The 10,598-nt window shown below is 38.0% G+C and overlaps 1 protein-coding gene across 1 annotated transcript; it reads left to right on the plus strand.

The window, feature by feature from the left end:
- Nucleotides 1-2,974: 2,974 nt before the first annotated feature.
- On the plus strand, nt 2,975-5,124 carry LOC107711451 (sterile alpha motif domain-containing protein 9-like; the record flags this gene model as incomplete). Its single annotated transcript, XM_016516437.1, has 1 exon — nt 2,975-5,124. A coding segment is annotated over exon 1 (2,150 nt), but the record flags the coding sequence as incomplete, so codon positions are not given.
- Between the last annotated feature and the right edge of the window lie 5,474 nt (nt 5,125-10,598).

A 10,598-nucleotide genomic window follows, 5' to 3' on the forward strand; every position in this document is an offset into this window, starting at 1 on the left:
ACAGAAACAGTCGACTCTCGTGCCTTTTCTTTTGCATTTAAATCTTTATTACAAGCAATCCCGCGGGTCTTAAAGAACTGTGTTTTTCTACCTCCACAAGTGCATCTATTATGTTGCCTTGTTTATCTTAAAGTGCACTTTTCCTTGTTTTAAATCTAGCCAAAAAGCCACGTGTTGACTGTGAAACACAGTAGACTTTAATTATATCCATTTATTGCGAAATTACTAAATTTCCGTGTCAATCCATGTTCATTTTTACTGTCTCTTTAATTCAGTGCGTGCAGCACAGCACAAATAGACTTGGTGCCAGGCCCGGCGCCAGGATGGCATAACTGGTGAGTATTTCAATCCCATGGGAAGTGCTACTACTTATAATGCACAATGACAAAACAGACATGGACGCGCCCGCACGCTCACATACAAAAGTGGCTAAGTCGCATTTTATTATTACATTCATGAATAGCCTAACTGTCAGTTCTGTGTCTTGTGTAATGTCAATCCTGTGTCTTGTGTTTTTCACCCCATGTGCCTTCCATGATCTATTTTCTCCCGTGTTTCCTGCCCATATTTGGTTTTCCTGTTCCTGTTCCCATTAAGTTCCATTTGTTTCAGCTGTGTCCCAGTAATCTCCTTGTTTAGTTCTGAGTATATTAGCCCTGTGTTTTCTGAGTCCTGCGTCCTGTCTTAAATGTCATCCCTGTGTGATATGTGTGTGTTCCCTTGGTTTGAAGATAATAAAGCGTATTATGCTTCTGGATTTCCTTTGACTCCGCACTCCTTCGTCTCCTCATTCCTACACAATAGGCACACCGTGACACTAACATTATAAATACAGATAAACATAGCTAAAATATATTTTAGTTCCTCTCACTCCATAACAAATCCTTTAAATTTAACATATTCAGAACAAATAGTATAAGTAGCTAAACAAATTCTTTCTGGTGGGGCCATGAAAGCTCCTGTCGCCAAGTCAAATTCCTTGTGTGTGTAAACATACTTGGTAATAAAGCTCCTTCTGATTCTGATGTTCGGTGCAGAAAACAATTGCTGCACTGCTGCAGACGCGCCACTCCTGGAACGCACTGTGCAACAGTGTGCAGTGTGAATCTGTGAATCCTCTAATCTGTTAACATGGGTGTGGAATAAAATACGCACCGCAGACGGAGTATGTGTGAACCTGGCGTAACAAAACCGTTACAGGGTCGCAGGCCAGACCAGTGTGGAGTCAGTGTGGATGGTTTATTGCTGGATGGATTAGGCCACTTCCAACATGCTGGTTATCTAGCTGATATTCAAAAAGGAGCGAACATGGCTGTCCATGTTGTAATTTCTCAATTAGGTCAAGGTCAAAATCAGTAAAATTGACAGCTGCACCTTACCCTTACGAAAATTAACCATGTTTTTTTTTTTTTTTTGTAGTAAAACCATGATTAATTTTCGTAAGGGTAGTCTATTCACACTGTGCTAACAAAGTTTTGTTCTTGTTCAGAAATTGTGCAGATTACAACTAGTAATTGCAGCATATTGATGGTGAAATTTACCACATAACCCTTCACATTAGCTATGTTTCTATCTTTGTATTTTTATGGGAATTTTGGAAACACCAAGATGCAAATAAAATCTCCAAAATGTCCATAGAAAAACTTACATGCTTATAAAACAATCTGCTGTTGTTGCCTAGTTCCCAAAATGCCACTCAAAATAAGTGTCTGTGAGAAGATTTTAAAATCAAGACATCTTCAGAAAATGTATATATGAAGAGTTCAGATGCAAAAGCCGCTAAACGCCACCTCCGTCAAAAATGAGAGAATGATACTGAGCGAATGCTCTCCACTCATAGTATACATTCATCAAATACTTTAGCTTCAAATCCGCTAAATCCCAGCGTCAGCCCATTCAATACCGCTTAGTTGGCAGAAACCGCTAAATGCCACTTCCCTTTATCAGCAAAAGCCTCTACGTCCACAGAAGAAGCAATCGGAAGGCGCAAATCGAATCATATGATTTTTGGCCTTTCTATTTTAGGCCAGCGGATAATGGACAGAAACTAATAGTAAGAAAAGGAGCGGTGAGGTGGTTGCTGGCAGAAACATTGCAATCAAAACAACAAGTAAAAATGATAACTCTGAATGCCAATATTGAATCATTTTTATCTCTTTTCTTTCAGCTTGCAGAATGTACCCAACATAGCAGAACAGCTGACATGGAGACACAACTTAATAAAATAGATGACTGGACCAAGGAGGATGTTCACCAATGGCTCATTAACGTGGTAAAAATCCCTCAGAACTATGCTGCTATTCTTTACAATGAAGATGTTTCAGGAGCATGTCTCCTCTCATTTGATAAAAAAGACTTGATAGATCTTGGTTGGAAGCATGGACCTGCAGTTCAAGTAATTAAAAAAGTGTCTGAGTTAAAAATGCCCTCAGAAATGTTCAGGAGCAGGGTCATACCTGACGATGCAGATGCATTAGTAGGGACCTTTTCAACAGAACATTATCAGCAAGACAAAGCAGCAGTTGAAAAACCTACCAGCACATCTGCTGAACTTGAGATACACTCACACCTAAGCAATCAGGAAAACTGTGATGTTAAAGCAGTTGAACACACATTGTCATGTGCCTCAGAGGACATACCAAAAGGCGGTGGAGGGGAATTATTGCATGATACAGTACACGACTTGAAGTACAAAAAAGGAGATGGGGCAAGAAGTGCACAATCAAAAACTTTGTTGCCAGACTCAACAAAAGCAACAAATGCAAAGAATGTCAGGATGGAGACCAAAGAGCACCTGAGTCAGAGTAACTGTTCAGAGAACTTATTGGACATGTCAAAGAACATTGTAAAACGTTTGTGCAAGCCCCGTCCTTTTGATGAAATCAGCACAACATTTGTATATATACAAAATGAACTACTTCCTCCGGAAACGGGTCCAAGCAATCTTATTGACCCTGTGCATGAGTACAAGCTCATGGCAAACACAGAGAATGCTTCAGAGAAGGATATCCTTAAAAAATTCACAGAAGAAGTATTTCGGTTTACTGCAGCATGCATGAATTCTCGAACAAACGGAACTATCCATTTTGGAGTCGGAGACAAGCCACAGTATGAACATGGACAAATTATTGGATTAGAGTTGAGATCTCCTGATAAATACATTGATGAATTTGATAAGCGTCTCGAGGAGTACTTTGAAGAAAACACCAATGTTGCCAAGACATGCATTAGGCCTCCCAAATTCGTTCAGGTAAAATGCCCAGACAACATCAATGTGGACAAGTGGGTTATTGAAGTAGACGTTGTCCCAAATTATTTTGAAACTTTGGAAAAACTTTTTTATACGGTCACAGTAAAGGAGGAGGTGAAGAAGAAGTGCAAAACAGAATGCCTTTTTATTCGCTCTGGGGCAAGAACCATCAATATTCTTGCTGATAAAAATCCTAGGTCTGTTCAGGAGAAAATGAAGAAAGTAACAGATGATGTGAAGTCTTGGGCTTTATCTAGAAAGTCAGCAGAGGAGAGGGACAGCGAGTCTATAGGACAAAGCTCTCAAGGTCAGAGACTTAAACAACTCATCACTCATGGGAGGGACATCCTGGAAAACTCTTTACAGTTTATTGTCATCACAAACAAGTGTCATGTCAGTCAGCTAGAGCATTTGAGTTTTTTGAAAGAGCTTAAATTGTTTGTGGTCCTTGATTTTGATCCAGAGTCCCAAAAGAATGGAACCTGTAGTTACTATCGCAAAGATTGTATGGCTAATATACACTACCCACGGTTGTACAACACTGCAGACAATATCTCTTCAATTATTAGCAAACTGAACTTGTTTAAACAGACCAGCTGGGTTTTTTGTAATGGTCAAGTCAATGAAACTGAACCAGATATGCCTTTCAGCGATGGTGAATGGCTGAAAAAACGTGCCACAGAAGTCAGTGAAATGATTTCTTTAATTTGCAAGCCTGACATTATATCAAAGGAGAAATTAGTGGTTATGTTTTTACTCCACTCAGCTGTGAATGACATTTCTAGCCCAATCACCGAGACATTCTGTGCAATTTACCAAAAACTTGAAGGGGATGACAACATGCTTTGTATTTGTAAAGATTTAACAGTATTTGAACAATGGAAACACGTAGTACAAACTCGGTGTAAAGTTGATATCACAAGTAAATGTATTTACGAGTTAAGTCTGAATGAGATCAATTGCACCATTCAGAAAACAAGGGAGCCTCAGACAAGTTCAGTGAACAGATACCTGCCCTCCTTTGGCTCTAGCTCAGTCCTTCTTACAAAAAAGGATCAGGCTCAGATGACAGTCCTTGAAATACTTGCCGAGAACGAATGTGAAAATACAGAGATTGAAACAATAGATTCTTTCATGCAATTCAAGAATAAAACTGAGGAAGACTTTTACAGAGGTGGCCAAGTGAAATGGTGGAACTTCTACCTGTCAGAAAGACCAGGCTCCATTCCATTCATAAAACGTGATAAGTATGAGGAACTACACAACCTCATAACACCAACAGAGGGTTACTCATCCCCATGTATAATAATTAACCTGTTCCATCACCCTGGCTGTGGTGGAACTACACTGGCCATGCATGTGTTGTGGAACTTGAGACGAAAATTCAGGTGTGCTGTCTTGAAAAATAATTCTGCGCAAAGTAGTGAAATAGCAGTCCAAGTCACACAATTGCTGACCTATGGAAAAGAAGAACCATCAACTTACACTCCTGTTCTCCTTTTAGTGGACAACTGGGAAGATGTCGAGGACCTACAGCGGTGCATACTCTGTGCAGCACATGAAAAAAAAAAACAGGAGAGTTTAATTGTGATCATCCTTAACTGTGAGAGGTCACAGTTTCCGAGTGAGAGCTCCAGAAAGAGCAGAATTGACAGTGTTTTCATTACCAACAAACTTTCCACAAAGGAGCAGGCCTTTTTCCAGATGAAGCTGAAGGAACTCAAAGGCCATCATGAAAAACCTGAAACATTCTATGCCTTTATGATCATGACTAAGGACTTCAGTGAAAAATACATAGAAAACCTTGTATGCAACATTCTCAAAGACCTTGATGTCTCAAAAAGGGAAGGACAGTTACTCTCATTCTTGGCACTGTTAAATACATATGTACATGGCTCATGTATGTCATTGTCACTATGTGAGGAACTTGTTGGAATCAAGAATCTTTGGAAGCAGGAAACACTGGAGGAAAAAATGAATCCTTACTCAACCCTGCTTATCTCTTTCAATGTTGAGGAATGTGGCACTTACCAAGCAGTTCGCTTCCTGCACCAAATGATTGCGGAAAACTGCCTTAAAGTCCTAATAAGTAAGCACAATCTTAAACTGAGTGAAATAACGACCAACTTACTGCATTGCAACCAACTGTACAAATCTGGTATGGGCAAAGATATACTCATTCAAAGTATTTTGAGTATGCTGATCACCCGTCAAAGAAAGGAACATGGTGATGACAAAGACACCCTCTTTTCTCCTTTGATTGAAGAAATGCCTTTGGCAGAGAGCAAAGAAGTTTTAACACTTGCCACAAAAAGATTTGACAAAAATGCAACAGTGCCTCAGGCTCTAGCGAGACACTTCTACCTGAAAGAGAAAGATTTCACTTCTGCATTGCAATGGGCACAGGATGCGAGACAAAAGGAATACAACTCTTATATCGCTGACACTTTGGGGCAGGTTTACAAAAGTCATTTGAAATTTATGTATGAAACAGAGCAGAAAAATGAACTCACTCCAGAAGAGTTAGATGAATGTTTGCAGTTGGCTGTCAATGCCACTATGGCATTCAAAGATTCACAGGATCTTGCAAAGAAGGATGACCAGGATTTCCTTGATCAACCAATCAGGAAAAGGCAAAAGACTTACAATACATCAGGCTATGTTGGCGAGATTGATGTTGCAATGATCATCTTTGATGTTCTAGAGAAAATCTTTAGAACACATGATGGTTATCAATGGGAAACATTATTAAGTTTCCTAAAAAGCAGTACTTCTCTTCACAGTTTTCGTGAAACCGATCAGAGGACTGCTGAATTCATTCCCAAGCTAATAAACCATGAAAAGTTTTTATTCTCTTTGAAACCAAGAATGAAAGAAATCTTTGAGTTTTTCGAAAACTACTTTACCTACCTAAAACCTAGGTCGATTGAAAGAGAAACGGCTGAGGACAGAAACAAGAGAAAAGTTTCAGAATACTTCAAAAAATATGTTAAATTATTCTGTCAGTCTGGGGAAGAGAAAGAAATGGAGAGAGCAAGTCAACCAAATCTTAGCTTAGGACAGAAGTTGGAGGACTACAGATGCTATTTGGAGGAAAAGCGTGCTAATACATTTGCTGGGTTACTACAGTGTCTAACTGAGAAAAATGGGTCTCAAATGGAACTCATTTTAAAGAAATGGCAGTTCATTTCCGAAAATTCTAAGAATTGCATTAACCAAGTGAATTTCATCTTGGCAAACATTGTTCTCTACTGTGTTAAGCCAAGGTCACCAATCCTAAAAAGGTTTAACGAGCTTCTGCACCTTCTGAATGTCATCCTCCAAGAGAAGGGCACTTATTCAGAATGTACTGAGGCCTACTACCTTGCAATGTTATTGCTATGGCCAGGAAAGGAGAGCAACATGGTTGACACAACACTGTCGAAAAACATATGCACGTATGTTACATCTACAAAGAAATCCTTCCATCGGCGCTTCTCCCATTTGTTCCCAGCAAAGAGTGCCATTGCACACTTCTACCTTGGAAAATCCAAAGAACTGAAAAGGGTAATCCATAAAGCAAAGCTAGATCAGGTGGTGGACAAAGAAAAACACCCCAATATCCACCAACTATGGCAGAGCGGAGCAATATGGAGAGAACCAGAGGTGCAAAACTTACTTCAAAGAGTTAAGGGAAAAACAGAAAATGGTGTTATTTATGTTCACTATGGTGGGAATCTTAGAATTCCTGTGCGGCCAGTTTACCTGGGAGGTCTTCGAAGTGGATGTAGCATGGAGGAGGTGTCCTTTTTCTTAGGCTTCACAATGGGGGGACCAGTAGCTTATGACATCAAATACACAATGGATTTGTAAATTTTAACACTACCAACCTAAAGCCTCCACAACAAACATTGCTTTGTACAGTGGTCATCTGAATACTGCACCTTAAAGGAAGGGGGGGGGGGTTAACTTTTTCTTGTGTTATTATATTTTCATTATTGTACAGTAGTGGTTGTTTTTGTTGGCTACACTCAACCCTGAAGATTTGTGTGTGCTTCTTCATGGAATTAATATAGAAATGTTTATTTTATTGATTGATAAAGACAGCTTTTGACTGGATTACATTGTGATAGGGTCCTAACAATATTTTTAATGAGGGAAAAGGGAATGAAAAAGATGGGAGAGATAGATTGTACATTAGATCTGAAAAGCAGTTGCATTATACATGTAAACCCTTAATATTGCATTATAATCTTTTTTAGCCTCAAAGACAAAATGTTAAAATTGGACACTGTAACATTTATTTTAACATTTTAAATGTTTCATACTGAGGAATACAATAGTATCTATGGGCAGATTACATGCCTATCTACAGATTTTTTTTATACAAATTAATTGTACTGTATAAAAGTATATCAGCTTCTTTTTACCATATTTGTTGTGTTATTGTAATTATTGTTTATAATTTTCCTATTTTTCTCGTGTCATGTTTCACAGCTTTAATATTAAACAACTAACAAAGTTTGTCAGCCCACACGTGTATAGGTTTGGTTATAATTGTGAGGGCAAAATGTTTGAAAATGTCAGTGAAAGTATAGTGAAACCTGTCGAAAACTTACCAAGATTACACCTACAAATGCAACATACTGTATACACTACACACAGTATAAACCTATTATCTATTATCTCATTAAAAGAGACATACACGACTCTATACCTCTGCTATTTCCCCATCCCTGTTCTCATCACATCTGTCCTCTTGATCCTGTTTTTCTGTGGCCTTTTTAAATTATGGCTTTTTCTGCAGAAATACATCTAGTGAACCTTTCTGACATTCTACATGGTCTCTCTCTCTCTGTTCTGCCTGTTTTCTGTGGAAGATGGACATTAAGTTAGACCTTATTGATTGCATCGTAATTTGTTGATAGTTTACTATAGGCTAAGTGTAGAGAATTAATGTATTTACTTATTATTCATCCAACAATAATTACTGATATTTTCCATATTACAGTTTTTTTTTCTGAATTGCTAAAACACATTCCTTGAAACCATCACTCATTTTCTCATCACTCATTGTCACCACTATAGACTGTAAAAAAGATGGATGACGCACCCTCACTCTCTTCTGTTGGAGTAACTGAAGCCGCCAGTGTCCCAATATTGTGCTGACATCTTGAGTCTCGAGTCTGCGCAGTAGTGAGCGCAAAGTGGAGCAGCGATATCAAGCGATATTACAATTTGGTGAACAGCTAAATCAACGTCATACTTAGCTCATGCAGTCTGTTTTAGCTAGGTTAGCATCCTAGAATTTATGGTTAACACATTCATTCAATATGTTAGTAATTAGTTATTAATGCAAAACACACATCTACTTTTCTCATATAGAATCAATAGTCTATATTTGAATAGATTGTTAGTCATTGTTTAATTTTTGTTATCCTCATTTTAAACAAATAATGACATCAAGAAATCCAGTATCCTCACAGGTATCGTCCACACAGGCCAAGAGTAAGTAAAAATATCTAGAAATCAAATCTTGTATTATTTCACCATAAGATTTTTTAATTTGAGAATGATCTAAACAAACTGAAGATTTAAGAAGATTAAAGAAAATTGACAAAGCCTGGCGCTATTGTACATCACCCTCAGATCAAGCATAGAGATCCTGGACAGTTTTTATGTGATGGTGTTCATCTCACACCTCTGGGAAATATATATATTTTTAAAACATTGCCCGGTGTCTGAAAGACCAAATCCATTTCCCACCAAACGTTTTGGCATCAAAAATGTCCAGGACTTTTATACTTTAAGAAAAGAGTGCACATTAAACATCACATAATGCAATTAAGTGGCGCCATCACACAGTTCTGTCACAGCTCTTAACCTCTTCCATCTCCTCTAAACCCTTTGCTTAACCCCAGCCATTCCACCTGATAGACTTCCTCAGTTTTTCCCCAGGGTGAATGTAGTCAGGAGTTTATTCATACAAAATATCAGAAACAAATATATATTTTAATTTTTATGCAAGCCTCTTTATTTATTTATTTTTTTGTGAAATAATTCCAGACTAATTTTATTGGCTCAACATAAAGACCTCAACCTGACATTACACGAGGTTTTATTATTTTCTGTCAAAGAAAACTCGCATTACTCTAAAAGATAAATCTCTCATACTCGTGGGATGAAAACATAAGATGTGCTTGTCTCAGATCAACAACTTTTTAAAATTAGTCCTAAACACAAAAATGACTGTTTCTGCCAATATTTATAAAGAATAAGGATACATAAGAGAAGTCATTTTCATTATTACTTAATCAGTATTGTCTTGAAGTATTGAAGATTTTTTTCAGTTGTTCATTTACAGACAGGTACTCCAGTATTAAGGCAAAGAATCTCATGAACGACATGGATGAGAGCTACACATTTGATGAGTCCTCCATGTTGTCCACCGGGTGGCACTGGGGTCTGAATCTGAGGTAGCTTCTGTAATTACACACATAAAGAAAATAAATCATCAAAAATAGTTGTAGTTCATTTTGATGCGTATGCCTCAAACCTTAAGTGAGATCTGTCCTGCCAACCTATGGCCCAGTTTCACAGACAGGGTTTAGATTAAGCCAGGTGTAGTGGACAGCAGAAGACAGCTTCATTTTGATTTGATCAGGCTTTGTGGACAACACAGGATGCCAGTTGTCTTCAGATAAACTACACTGCCTCTTGTGGAGAGGGGGGTAACATTAACATACAGTAACCCCCGTTCAGGGAGTGCTTTGTTCTCCCTCAAGCTTATCATTTGTGGAAGGCAGGAATGAGGACTTCAGCATTCCAGTGATCAAAGACTGATCCAAGCACCACATGGTTTTTCACTGACAGACCTAAGTGTGAACGACCACTGACTACCTCAAACTGACTAAACACGTCTGCCATGTGGCCAAAGTCACAAAGAAAGACACATCTTCACATTCGTTCACACAAAATGGACACAACATTAACTAAACTTTCTTCAAATCCATTTATAGAACTGTATATACTTAATGAGTGCTGCGTGTGATACAACAATGTATGCAACCTTACCTATTAAGGTATATACTGTATTTATGAATGCATGGCTCAGTGATCAGCATTACGCATTGATGTTTGGTCTTCATATTTTCAATTCAATTCAAGTTTATTTGTATAGCGCTTTTCACGATACAAATCGTTGCAAAGCAACTTTACAGCAAATTAAGTTTCTACAATATTTAATGGTAGCTTATCAGTGGTGACTATCAGTTAATAAACATATAGCAGAAATGTACGGAAAAATCAATTAAAGACATAATCGAACAGACGATGAAAACTATTAACAGCAATTATTATATGATGCAAT

This window comes from Sinocyclocheilus rhinocerous, unplaced genomic scaffold (genome assembly GCF_001515625.1).
Source record: "Sinocyclocheilus rhinocerous isolate Xijiao unplaced genomic scaffold, SAMN03320098_v1.1 scaffold3375, whole genome shotgun sequence".
In the NCBI taxonomy this organism is placed as follows: domain Eukaryota; kingdom Metazoa; phylum Chordata; class Actinopteri; order Cypriniformes; family Cyprinidae; genus Sinocyclocheilus; species Sinocyclocheilus rhinocerous.